Below are 14225 nucleotides of genomic sequence, written 5' to 3'. Positions count from 1 at the left end.
TCCCACCTTCCATCTGGCCCTCTCCTCCTCCTCCTCCTCTACTTCCCCCCCTCCCCCTTATTCTCATCTCCCCCTCTTTCTTGTCACTGCCTCTTCCCTACAACCTTTTCAACTCCCACTGTACTGCCCCCCCCCCCCCCCCCCCGCAGAAGTGTTTCTACTGTAAGCGACGGGTGAAGAGGGATGTTGGCTGCTGTGTTCAGTGTTCCCATGGCCGCTGCACCACTGCCTTCCACCCCACCTGCGCCCAGGCGGCTGGCCAGCTCATGCAGCCTGATGACTGGCCCTTCATCGTCCACGTCACCTGCTACAGGCACAAGTCACCCGTCCTACCAGAGGTAGCTTCTACTGGGGTGGGGCTTTGGTTCAGGGAAGAATTGCATCACGTTTGTAAATGGTCAGAAGTGTCTTCTGACTCTTTTTGTCCCAAAGAGCAACTATTTTTATTGAAATAAATCCTGCACATAGGTTTACAGGCATTTAATTTCTTGGCTTTTGTTATTGCCGCCACCATCAATTGGTTAATAGATATTATTTGTGTAGCAGACATGACATGTATCTTAGTTGTCAGGTTGGAATCCAGTTTGACGCTAGACTAGGTGAAACAGGTCAAATCATGCTTCCCTAATCAAATGTAGAGCAGCAACAGAAACCAGAGAATACAAAACCAGAGACCATGTGGCCATAGGAACATTGCCTCCCTTCCCCTAGAGTGAGAACTGGCAAGCCCAAGCACGTACAGATAATTTGTCATGCGACATGATGAAAGATCACATTTACTCTTTGTCCTGATTCCTGTTGTGAGCATTGTGTCAGCAAGTCAGAACATGTTGCAGATTCAATCAATGACATACTCTCCCCTGGTGTAGAGTTACTGTTGTGGGTTAGCCTGTCAAGCATTCTTGGCTCGGATTTTGATTTCTTGTCTTTGTATACAGCTATGTAGCCTAGGCCAGTGTTTCCCAACTCCAGTCCTCGAGTACCCCTAACAGCAGACATTTTTTGGCAGCGTGTGGGCGTCTGGCACATGACTAAGTCCCTTTTTGTAAAACTCTGCTAAAAGGCATATATTATTATTCAACTTGTCAACTAATCATCAGGCCCTAAATGAGTTGAATCAGGTGAGTGTCTGGGGCTACCACGCAATGTGTGCTGTTGAGGGACTGGAGCTGGAGACACTGGTGTAGGCCATTGGTTGAATCATCTACAGCACGTGTCCAATTTATTCCACAGAGAGCCGAGTGTCTGCGGGTTTTCGCTCCACCCTTACACTTGATTAATTACCTGGTTGTCTTGGTCTTAATTGAAAGGGAAAAACCAAAAACCGGCAGATACGTGGCTCTTCGTGGAATGAGTTTGGCACCCTATGATCTATGGCCCTTCTGCTCCACACTGTATTCAACTGGATTTTTCTCCTCGGGGGCAATACGAAAGGCAAGTCAGGTTCCAAATGTCAATCCTCCACATAACATAGTATACAGACAACACATTCTGATTCCCAAACATACAGACAGCACATTCTGATTCCCAAACATTATACAGACAACACATTGTGATTCCCAAACATTATACAGACAACACATTCTGATTCCCAAACATTATACAGACAACACATTCTGATTCCCAAACATTATACAGACATCACAATGTGTGTATGAGTACTATATAAAAAAGCTGTATCTATAAACGGTTGCATGTTCCAGACAGATTGTTTCTTTTGTACTAATACTCCTGTAATTGTCAACGGTTGGAACAGAGGGAAGATCAACGCTTCAGCTCTACAGGTTGTCTCTGATGTAGTCAGTCAGTGCCGCAGGCTGCACAATATGTCCTCGAACGTGCTGCAGGCTCTCTCTGGCTTCTGTCGAAGCTCAGTGCTTTAATTAGCTAGTTGGGGAGGGGAAGTTATGTTATAGTTGAACCGAAGACATGCGGAGACCGAATGAATGTTCAGTGAAATGCAAATGAATCTTCTCTGGTGTATGCATTGTCTAGATTTAAATACCTCTGCTGAATGAACTTTAAAATAAGCTGTTAGATGTCTCACGTGACCAGAACAATTCGCCACTACTGAAATAGCTTTTATGAATCCTCTTAGTTTGCATTTATTTCCTCTTACCAAATGTAATACATCAATTGGAAGTATATGCTGTGTGTTATCTTTATGGTCATCTGTTAATGGTGCTTTATTGAGTGGTATAATAATTGTAGGCTAACTCTTTAATCTCCCAGCGTAATAAGGCAGCCAAGCAAGATTTTATTTCTAAACTGAGTTAACCGAGGGCTCATGCATTGTCTGGTTCTTAATACTTTAGCTGAGTTCAAAAGCACACAGTGGGGATAGCAAGGCACCAACCCTTTTAAAATGGTTCACCTTTTGTTGCCTTACAGCCTGAAATGAAAACGCATCAAATCAGACTTTTTTTTCAGCTTTATTAACACACAGTAACCCACAATATCTAAGTGATTTGCTGACGGGTGTAAAATCGAGCACACAGCCATGCAATCTCCATAGACAAACATTGGGAGTTGAATGGCCTTACTGAAGAGTTGAGTGACTTTCAACGTGGCGCCGTCATAGGATGGCACCTTTGCAACAAGTCAGTTCATCAAATGTCTGCCCTGCTAGAGCTGCCCCGGTCAACTATAAGTGCTGTTATTGTGAAGTGGAAATGTCTAGGAGCAACGACATCTAAGCTGCGAAGTGGTAGGCAACACAAACTCACAGAGCGGGACCGCCGAGTGCTGAAGCGTGAACAAATCGTCTGTCCTCGGTTACAACACTCACTACCGAGCTCCAACCTGCTTCTGGAAGCAATGTTGGCACAAGAACTGTTCATCGGGAGCTTCATGAAATGGGTTTCCATGGTCGAGCAGCTGCACACAAGCCTAAGATCTCCAATGGCAATGCCAAGCGTCGGCTGGAGTGGCGTAAAGCTCGCTGCCATTGGACTCTGGAGCAGGGGAAACGAGTTCTCTGGAGTGATGAATCACGCTTCTCCATCTGGCAGTTCAACAGACGAATCTGGGTTTTGCGGATGCCAGAAGAACGCTACCTGTAAATGATGGTCTGTGGCTGTGTTTCATGGTTCGGGCTAGGCTCCTTACTTCCAGTGAAGGGAAATCTTAATGCTACAGCATAGTGACATTCTAGATGATTCTGTGCTTTCAACTTTGTGGCAACAGTTTGGGGAAGGCTGTTTCCTGTTTCAGAATGACACTATCTCCTGTGCACAAAGTGACTTCAATACAGAAATGTTTTGTCAAGATTGGTGTGGAAGAACTTGAATGACCTGAGCCCTAACCTCAACCCCTTCAGACACCTTTGGGATTAATTGGAATGCCGACTGCGAGCCAGGGCTAATCGCCCAACATCAGTGCCCAACCTCACTAATGCTCTTGTGGCTGAATGGAAAGTCCCTGCAGCAATGTTCCAACATCTAGTGCAAAGCCTTCCCAGAAGAGTGGAGGCTGTTATAGCGACAAAGGGGGGGACCAAATCCATATTAATACCCATGATTTTGGAGTGAGATGTTCGACGAGCAAGTGTCCACATACTAAATATTATATTTTATTTATCTAAATGTATGGCTCTTAAAATAAGAAATTATTAGATAACAAAGGAGTAGCTGTTACAGGTCCACATTCCTTCACTTTTGTTTCCAATTACCAAATGTCATATTTGTTTAACAGTGTCTGGTCTTTATGGTCATCTGTTCATGGTGCTATATGGAGTGTTTGATCTTTGACCTCATGTCCTCCTAGCGTAATAAGGCGGCCATGCAAGAGCTTGAGGTCGGCCAGCAGGTTATCTGTAAGCATAAAAATGGGCGCTACTACCAGTGTGAGGTGCTGGAGCTGCTGACCACCGCCACCTTCTACGAGGTCGTCTTCGACGACGGCTCCTACAGTGACAACCTCTTCCCCGAGGACATCGAGGTGAGGAGACTATACCTTTATCGTTGGATGCATGCGACAGCCACAAGTTCTGAAGCTCTATCTGGGGGTGTTGAGAAACATCAGGAGACACATCTATGTTGTTTGCTGTAACAAATAGACAATGCAGTTGTATTGACATTTAAATATATTCTAAACAAACTAATCACTGTGGCAACAAATGAAACTAAGTTTTGCTGGAAACATTTCCTTTCTAAATGTTGTATTACAATGAGGAGCCCTAATGCAGCAGTGTCAATAGATCTGTCTGCTTTTATCAGTGCAAGGCGTGGTATTCAGTGGTATGGCAAACACAGTGGTAGTATTGGTCATAGAAATTGACCAATCCTAAAAAGTGGAAACAAATCAATCCAGTCGTGCTGTGGGCTATATTGACTTGATTTAATGGGCCTGGCGTATTTAACTGTGGCTCACTGAACTAATACGATGGCTCTTGTCTACTGTTTGGTTTCAGAACCGGGACTGTGTCAAGCTGGGCCCTCCAGCAGTGGGCGACGTGGTGCAGGTGCGCTGGACGGACAATCTGCTGTACGGGGCCAAGTTTGTCGCATCGCACTCCATCCTTATGTACCAGGTACCACATTCACTTATTTTTTTAACCTTTATTTTAACTAGGCAAGTCAGTTAAGCACAAAGTCTTATTTACAATGACAGCCTACCCCGGCCAAATTAACTTCCTCACTTCAACCACGTTCAGGCTGTGCGCCATAGTCATGCGCAGGTTGACTCGTAAACCTGCGGTTATATCCGCGGGGCGGACAGGGCGAATAAAAATAAGACAGAAATCCGTAATTGTATAATTATTGTGCAATTCATATCTAGAAGAACTACATTGAGGTTTTTCTTTAATTATTTGTATCTGGCATTTGTGCTTACGTTTTAGGGCGTAACTGTACGCGCGCCAAATAGGCTACAAATGTTTTAGTTTCAGCTACTCTTAAGATATCACGGGATCTGTCAGTCTAATTTAGGAGGGTTTGAGCACAAGAGAACAACCAGAGATTAAAAATACTGTGTAAAATGAAGGTTTTATTTACAAGTTTACTCCAGTGAAAATAGTGTGGTGAATATTTACAGAAGTGGCTCAGAATTGTTCCAAAAGCGACTTTCTGGTAGCCTGTTACAGTCGACAAAAAGGACAAAATGTCGAAATAAAGAACAATAGCTCCCAGTAGCAACCAAACAGCTATGAAAGGAAAATACTATTTAAGCTTACTGAACTAAGAATTTGTTTGGAGAACTTGTTTGAAAATTTGTTTGGAGCATCACATATTGCCTTAACCCAGCACACCCAATTGAAGAGAAACCATACCAATGCTCACTTTAAGCGGATCCATTGATAATCATCATTATAGACACTAAAAGGAAACAGACATTTTGTAATTTAGCAGAAGAGCTTATCCAGAGCGACTTACAAGAGGAATAAGGGTTATTAAGGGACTTCTTCAAGAGGACATTTTTTTTCACCTAGTTGGCTCAGATTCCAACCAGCGACCTTTCGGTTACTGGCCCAACACTCTTAGCCGCTAGGCTACATACCTTTCGGTTACTGGCCCAACACTCTTAGCCGCTAGGCTACATACCTTTCGGTTACTGGCCCAACACTCTTAGCCGCTAGGCTACATACCTTTCGGTTACTGGCCCAACACTCTTAGCCGCTAGGCTACATACCTTTCGGTTACTGGCCCAACACTCTTAGCCGCTAGGCTACATACCTTTCGGTTACTGGCCCAACACTCTTAGCCGCTAGGCTACATACCTTTCGGTTACTGGCCCAACACTCTGAGCCGCTAGGCTACATACCTTTCGGTTACTGGCCCAACACTCTTAGCCGCTAGGCTACATACCTTTCGGTTACTGGCCCAACACTCTTAGCCGCTAGGCTACATACCTTTCGGTTACTGGCCCAACACTCTGAGCCGCTAGGCTACATACCTTTCGGTTACTGGCCCAACACTCTTAGCCGCTAGGCTACATACCTTTCGGTTACTGGCCCAACACTCTTAGCCGCTAGGCTACATACCTTTCGGTTACTGGCCCAACACTCTTAGCCGCTAGGCTACATACCTTTCGGTTACTGGCCCAACACTCTGAGCCGCTAGGCTACATACCTTTCGGTTACTGGCCCAACACTCTTAGCCGCTAGGCTACATACCTTTCGGTTACTGGCCCAACACTCTTAGCCGCTAGGCTACATACCTTTCGGTTACTGGCCCAACACTCTTAGCCGCTAGGCTACATACCTTTCGGTTACTGGCCCAACACTCTGAGCCGCTAGGCTACATACCTTTCGGTTACTGGCCCAACACTCTTAGCCGCTAGGCTACATACCTTTCGGTTACTGGCCCAACACTCTTAGCCGCTAGGCTACATACCTTTCGGTAACTGGCCCAACACTCTTAGCCGCTAGGCTACATACCTTTCGGTTACTGGCCCAACACTCTTAGCCGCTAGGCTACATACCTTTCGGTTACTGGCCCAACACTCTTAGCCGCTAGGCTACATACCTTTCGGTTACTGGCCCAACACTCTGAGCCGCTAGGCTACATACCTTTCGGTTACTGGCCCAACACTCTTAGCCGCTAGGCTACATACCTTTCGGTTACTGGCCCAACACTCTTAGCCGCTAGGCTACATACCTTTCGGTTACTGGCCCAACACTCTTAGCCGCTAGGCTACATACCTTTCGGTTACTGGCCCAACACTCTGAGCCGCTAGGCTACATACCTTTCGGTTACTGGCCCAACACTCTTAGCCGCTAGGCTACATACCTTTCGGTTACTGGCCCAACATTCTTAGCCGCTAGGCTACATACCTTTCGGTTACTGGCCCAACACTCTTAGCCACTAGGCTACATACCTTAACACCTATATCACACTTTCACAAAATGCTTGAAGACATGGCTAAAGGTCAATCAGATTTGTGAACATGGTCCCTAGCTGTGTGTTGCCGCTTTCCATGTTGTCTGTTGTCTGTAGCTTGTGAGGTGTGGAAACACTTTGTTGCTTTTATGAATTTTGTCTTGCTGCTTTTTGTTTTATGTTGCTCTGTCTGTATGCTACGTCTTGCTTGTCCTATGTTGCTCTGTCTGTATGCTATGTCTTGCTTGTCCTATGCTGCTATTGTCTATATTGTAATTGTTTTTAATAACCTGCCCAGGGACTGCGGTTGAAAATTAGCCGGCTGGCTAAAACCGGCACTTTTACTGAAACGTTGATTAATGTGCACTGTCCCTGTAAAAATAAACTAAACTAAACTAAACTATAGATGTCGCCACAATAAACTTAAAGCTACAATATGTAACTTTTTGGGTGACCTGATTAAATTTACATAGAAATGTGACTTATTTTATTCCCATAGAAAGCAAGTCAAAGAAGCACTAGATCATCTGTTCTATGTGTGCTATTTCTAGGCTTCCCATTATGGAAGTTTCGTTTCTGTCTTTTACTTTCGGTTTTGTACACCTGAAGCATTTGAAGCAAATGGCTGAAAGTAAAAAAATATATATATATTTAAATGTAAAATATAGTTCAGTGGTTTAGATGGTACAATGATTCTCTACACATTGACTGCTTGTTTTGTCACAAACTGAAATGGGGCAAACTATTAGAATTTTAAGAACCAGGAAATGTCGCTGTGATTTCTGCATAGTGCACCTTTTGAGGATTACATCAAATCAAATTTATTTATATAGCCCTTCGTACATCAGCTGATATCTCAAAGTGCTGTACAGAAACCCAGGCTAAAACCCCAGACAGCAAGCAATGCAGGTGTAGAAGCACGGTGGCTAGGAAAAACTCCCTAGAAAGGCCAAAACCTAGGAAGAAACCTAGAGAGGAACCAGGCTATGTGAGGTGGCCTGTCCTCTTCTGGCACAACTCAAGGGGGGGGGGGGCGCCAACCCAGACAGGAAGATCACATTAGTGACTCAACCCACTCAAGTGACGCACCCCTCCTAGGGACGGTATGAAAGAGCCCTAGGAAGCCAGTGACTCATTACTTACTACAGTAATTTATTTTCTGAGGTCTTGGCTGATTTCTTTTGATTTTCCCATGATGTCAAGCAAAGAGGCACTGAGTTTGACGGTAGGCCTTGAAATACATCCACAGGTACACCTCCAATTGACTCAAATGATGTCAATTAGCCTATCAGAAGCTTCTAAAGCCATGACATCATTTTCTGGAATTTTCCAAGCTGTTTAAAGGCACAGTCAACTTAGTGTATGTAAACTTCTGACCCACTCGAATTGTGATAAGTTGGAAACATTACTAGTGTCAAAACTATAGTTTGTTAACAAGACATTTGTGGAGTGGTTGATAAACGAGTTAATGACTCCAACCTAAGTGTATGTATCCACCCCCTTTGCTATGAAGCCCCCAAATAAGATCTAGTGCAACCAGTTACCTTCAGAAGTCACATAATTAGTTAGATTGCACACAGGTGGACTTTATTTAAGTGTCACATGATCTCAGAATATATACACACCTGTTCTGAAAGGCCCCAGAGTCTGCAACACCACTAAGGAAGGGGCACCACCTAGCAAGCGGCACCATGAAGACCAAGGAGCTAACCAAACAGAGCTGGGCTTTACAGAACAGTGGCTTGAAAAAAGACATTGCGTAAAGAAAGAAATAAGCAACCACATTTGGTGTTCGCCAAAAGGCATGTGGGAGACTCCCCAAACATATGGAAGAAGGTACTCTGGTTAGATGAGACTAAAATGTAGCTTTTTGGCCATCAAGGAAAACGCTGTGTCTGGCGCAAACCCAACTCCTCTCATCACCCAGAGAACACCATCCCCATAGTGAAGCATGGTGGCAGCATCATGCTCCGGGTATGTTTTTCATCGGCAGGGACTGGGGAAACTGGTCAAAATTGAAGGAATGATGGATGGCCCAAATACAGGGAACTTCTTGAGGGAAACCTGTTTGTCTTCCAGAGTTTTGAGACTGGGACGGAGGTTCACCTTCCAGCAGGACAATGACCCTAAGCATACTACTAAAGCAACACTCAAGTGGTTTAAGGGGAAACATTTAAATGTCTTGGCATGGCCTAGTCAAAGCCCAGACCTCAATCCAATTGAGAATCTGTGGTATGACTTAATGATTGCTGTACACCAGTGTAACCCATCCAACTTGAGGAGATGATGAAATGTTGCCTTGAAGAATGGGCATCCCAGTGGCTAGATGTGCCAAGCTTATAGAGACATACCAAGAGACTTGTAATTGCTGCAGCTGTAATTGCTGAAAAAGGTGGCTTTACAAAGTATTGACTTTGGGGGGTGAATAGTTATGTATGCTCAAGTTCTGTTTTTGTCTTGCAAAATGTATCTTTAAAGTCGTAGGCATGATATGTAAAAAAAAAAAAAAAAAATAGGAAACATGCCAAGGGGGTTGAAAACTTTCACAAGCCACTGTAGTTAACATATTTTACCCTTCATACTGCTGCATACACTTTGTTCCTTGTGACCAGGACAAATTCCAGGCCCTAATTTGGGTGCTGTTAAATGGATAGTTAACCAGTGTTTTTGATATATGGTGACTGAAGTACCTTCTTAAGTAACATTGGATGGAAGCTTGTTTTTGCGTGACTTGTCATTGTTTTTTTGTGCTGACTCAGATGGAGTTTGAGGACGGGTCGTCGTTGTCTGCCAAGAGGGAAGATGTCTACAGTCTAGACGAGGAGCTGCCCAAACGAGTCAAGTCCCGAATGGTGAGACGCGTCTCTCCCAATGTTCTTTAATACAAACTGATTTATATCAGATTAGGTGATATGAAATCACGCATTTTTATGAATATTGGATTCGGTCCATGTTTATAATGCCAATCTATGTAAATGTATTTCTTCATAATTCATAACAAACTGAGCAAAAAAAAAGAAATGTCCTCTCACTGTCAACTGTTTATTTTCAGCAAATTTAGCATGTGTAAATATTTGTATGAATCTAACAAGATTCAACAACTGAGACAAACTGAACAAGTTCCACAGACATTTAATTGAATAATGTGTCCCTGAACAAAAGGGGGGGGGGGGGAATCAAAAGTAACAGTCAGTATCTGGTGTGGACACCAGCTGCATTAAGTACCGCAGTGCATCTCCTCCTCATGGACTGCACCAGATTTGCCCGTTCTTGCTGTGAGATGTTACCCCACTCTTCCACCAAGACACTTGCAAGTTCCCGGACATTTCTGGGGGGGGGATGGCAGGAAATCACACACGGAATGAGCAGTATGGCTGGTGGCATTGTCATGCTGGAGGGTCATGTCAGGATGAGCCTGCATGAAGGGTACCACATGAGGGAGGAGGATTTCTTCCCTGTAACGCACAGCGTTGAGATTGCCTGCAATGACAACAAGCTCAGTTCGATGATGCTGTGACACACAGCCCCAGACCATGACGGACCCACCACCTCCAAATCGATCCCAGAGTACAGGCCTCGGTGTAACGCTCATTCCTTCGACGATAATCCGACCATCACCCCCAGTGAGACAAAACCGCGACTCGTCAGTGAAGAGCACTTTTTGCCAGTCCTGTCTGGTCCTGCGACGGTGGGTTTGTGCCCATAGGTGACGCTGTAGCCTGTGATGTCTGGTGAGGACCTGCCTTACAACAGGCCTGCTCAGACTATCAGCCTATTGCGAACAGTCTGAGCACTGATGGAGAGATTGTGCATTCCTGGTGTAACTCGGACAGTTGTTGTTGCCATCCTGTACCTGTCCCGCAGGTGTGATGTTCGGATGTACCGATCCTGTGCAGGTATTGTTACACGTGGTCTGCCACTGCGAGGACGATCAGCTGTCTGTCCTATCTCCCTGTAGCGCTGTCTTGGGCGTCTCACAGTACGGACATTGCAATTTATTGCACTGGCTAAATCTTTGAAAGACAGGGTCCTGAAAAAGGGAAGTACATTTTTTTGCTGAGTTTACTATGTTAATGGCACTTTACTTCTAGATAACTGGATGCTAATTTATGGCCTGTCTCTCCCTCGCTCTCTCTTTCAGTCCAAGGCGTCAGACATGCGCTTCGATGGGATTTTCACAGAGGAGGAGGTTAAGCAGGGCTCCAAGAGACAGCGAGTCATCAACTCCCGTTACAGAGAGGACTACATCGAGCCTCTCCTATACAGAGTTATGATGGAGTAACCCTCCTCTACTTTATGAACTCACCACACACCCAGAGAGGGGGGCATCTTTGGGGCACCCACAGCCTGGACAAGTGGCTCCAACCCTGGGTACTATTCGGAACAAACTCCCTCTCTGGGTGTGTAAGGCTTCCATGCCCCTGGGGCATTTTTTTTTAAACCACGGCTGGGATTTTAGGGGAGTTTCGGTTCTTTATGAAACGCCCCTATTTCTGTGAATTGTTTCTTCTTCCTTCACTGTCCGTTAATGACGATAGGAACATGCTGGACATTTCAGTATATCATACTCTCATCTGACAACTTGCTTGAGTCGGCATTCTAATCTCTAGCTTTACCCATTCAAAAGCATTAATTTGACATTTTTACATAAAACACGAAAGATGGTATTTCACAGTGCCAGCCATAATTCAATATGATTTTCAATAACATGCTGTTAACTGTGATTACAAAAAATCTGAAGGGCTTTATATGCTTTGCAATGCATTTTATGGACTTCATATTATCTCCAATAGGAATGTGCAGGTTTGATTGTGTCCGTGACAATAGGAAGATCTCAGTTAGCAGGCCAAGCCTTAAGGCCAGTGTTTTCTTGTTGGGTTCAGTTTAGCTATACAACTTTAAAGCTTTGGATTTATTGCGTTTACATTTGTCAGTTGTGTAAGTTTGAGAACAACTGTTTTACCACAGCTCACCGCGCTTACAATCTCCAAAAATCCCCAAGATGTATTTATATTTATATGGATAGGTGTTTTGGTGCACATTTGTTCTCGTTTCTTGAATTGTTCATTTTTAAAAATGTTATTGCCATCCCATGTTGAATTGGTAGTATGTATATGCCGAGGTTAGTCAAGTTACTCATTCTGCTAAAAAGCACTTATTAACCCCCCCTGTTAAGTCCAACTACATTATTACTTTCTGAAAGTTCCAAAACGTTGTGTCCTGCTGAATGTGCACCTGGTCAATTACAGCCTAGGTGTAGACTAGTTGGTGTGTGGTCTAAGGATGCCAGAATGGTTTTTTTTGGACAGGGGAAAATGTTCTAATCATTTGAAGAATGTTTATCCTTCTCATGCTTTGTCGATGTTCCTTGTTGACATGAATCGTTGGTATTTGGGTAGTGTTGTGTATATGTAGCTCATTTAAAGTATCTCAGGAGGACTCACACACCCTTACCACCTCACTCAAGTTTTGTTGCCATGGCTACTGTCTGAAGCGTTTGGAGTCATGTGCATTACATTTGTAAACATCAACTGTTGCAGTAAAGACCTGACTGGGGGAAAAAAGCTTTGTCTCTCGTTTGCTGTCCCCTGATCTCAAACATCCTGTCAGACATACTTCACTTGAATAAGGTTTTTCTTGAGCGGATGTTCAGGGGGCCAAATAACTTGTAGACCACAAGAAGCCCAGATATAATATCTGCCTAAAACACTCATATCAAACCTTGCTTACATTTGGTATACAATCAGGTCACTACTATGCATGGGAATACTTTGGAACATGTCCAAAATTAAATTGGAGCTGATTTGCGGTTGTTTTTAGCCATCATCCACCAATAAAACGTGATAAAAAAAAAAACATTTGCTCAGAAATGCCAAATAAACTCACCCGTGGACCAAATTTGACCCACGAGCTACCAGTTGGAGAACCCTGTAATAGATTGATACACTGTATACAAAACATTAAGAACATCTTCCTAATATTGAGTTGCACCCCCCCCCCCCTCCCTTTGCCCTCAGAGCTGCCTCAATTCGTTCGGGTATGGACTCTTAAGGTGTCAAGCAGGGATACTGGCCCATGTTAACTCCATTGCTTCCCACAGTTGTCAAGTTGGGTTGATGTCCTTTGCGTGGTGGACTATTATTGATACACACGGGAAACTGTTGAGCGTGGAAAAACCCAGTAGTATTGCAGTTCTTGACACAAACCGGTATACCTGGCACTTACTACAATACCCCGTTCAAAGGCACTTACATTTTTTTTGTCTTGTCCATGTCTCAAGGCTTAAAAATCCTTCTTTAACCCATCTCCTCCCCTTCATCTACACTGACATCAATAAGGGATCATAGCATTCACCTGGTCAGTCTGTAAAGAGCAGTGTATATCACAAAATGAGGTTCTTATGTCCGACTTGTTCCATTTTATAGCAATTCAGGAAGGGGAATCAATCTGTTTTGTCATAACTTCTTTAACTGTTATAATTTGATGTTAGACTAAATTCAGGGTGAGAAATGGGCTATGGGCTTCTGTAAATCCATGGTTCAACTCTTTAAACAGGCATTAAACTAGCTACTGCTAGCCCAAAATCTATGGAAGTGATGGAGCATGCTTAATTCTTTATGGACATAAGGTTCCAACAAAAATGGAGCTGATTTAAGGTGATTTGGACTGTTCATCTTTTTTTAAACATGCTCACAAGCCATCACTTCCATATTTCTTTGCTTGCGGTAGCTGAAGTTTGCAATGGCTATTTTTAAAGAACTGAACCATGGATTACAGTTTATCCTGGTCCACAGACTATTTTCAGGGTAAGGAACCACCTGTCAAATTGTGAACTTCTCCTTTTAAAAGGGCAATTCTGTTACTTCATCTCCAGCACCAAACCAGCATCTACATCTAAAAATAAAAATGTTTCTGTGACATCACAGGGTATGAGTAAAAGTGATTTTTTTTAAAAACCCGCAGCAAGTTTATTTTTCTTGCTACCCATCACCACAAATCTGTGTTTTAACTTTAGATGATGTCGTGTTCTGCCTGACGACATTTAGAGATGTGCCGTAGAGATGTGCTGGAGATTATGAAAATGGGGTTGAAAAGTGGTGGAGTTGCCCATTTAAGGTCATAACATGAACGTTGTGCAAGAATAATGAAAAAAATTCAGCAGCGTTGAGGAACATCAATTTCACAGTGCCAGACTTGTCTGTAGTTCCTGGTCAGGCAAAGACTGAAACAAATGGCATCAGAAACTAAAGTCCTCTAGTCTGGTTCTCTTTACCATCTTCGCACAAATACTGTACCTGGTTGGATAGTAGACTGTTACGTACGCCTCTTGGAGGAGGGAACGTAACACCCTTCTACATCGCAACTCCCCGTGGAGTGAAAAAGTATGTGATCGTAGTTACGGGAAAG

At 43.8% G+C, this 14225-nt stretch overlaps 1 protein-coding gene across 1 annotated transcript in view; it reads left to right on the top strand.

Moving 5' to 3' along the window:
* The window catches only part of LOC139375920 (lysine-specific demethylase 4A-like), a 35269-nt gene extending 21528 nt beyond the window's left edge, over positions 1–13741 (top strand). Inside the window, exons 18-22 of the mRNA XM_071117885.1 lie at positions 150–338; positions 3766–3939; positions 4412–4531; positions 9578–9670; positions 10960–13741. Coding sequence (XP_070973986.1) covers positions 150–338; positions 3766–3939; positions 4412–4531; positions 9578–9670; positions 10960–11100 — 717 coding nt within the window. The 3' untranslated portion in view covers positions 11101–13741. The remainder of the gene's footprint in view (positions 1–149; positions 339–3765; positions 3940–4411; positions 4532–9577; positions 9671–10959) is intronic.
* The last annotated feature ends 484 nt before the right edge of the window (positions 13742–14225 follow it).

This window comes from Oncorhynchus clarkii, chromosome 20 (genome assembly GCF_045791955.1).
Source record: "Oncorhynchus clarkii lewisi isolate Uvic-CL-2024 chromosome 20, UVic_Ocla_1.0, whole genome shotgun sequence".
Lineage (NCBI taxonomy): Eukaryota > Metazoa > Chordata > Actinopteri > Salmoniformes > Salmonidae > Oncorhynchus > Oncorhynchus clarkii.
This window is presented reverse-complemented; position numbering and strand designations above follow the sequence as displayed.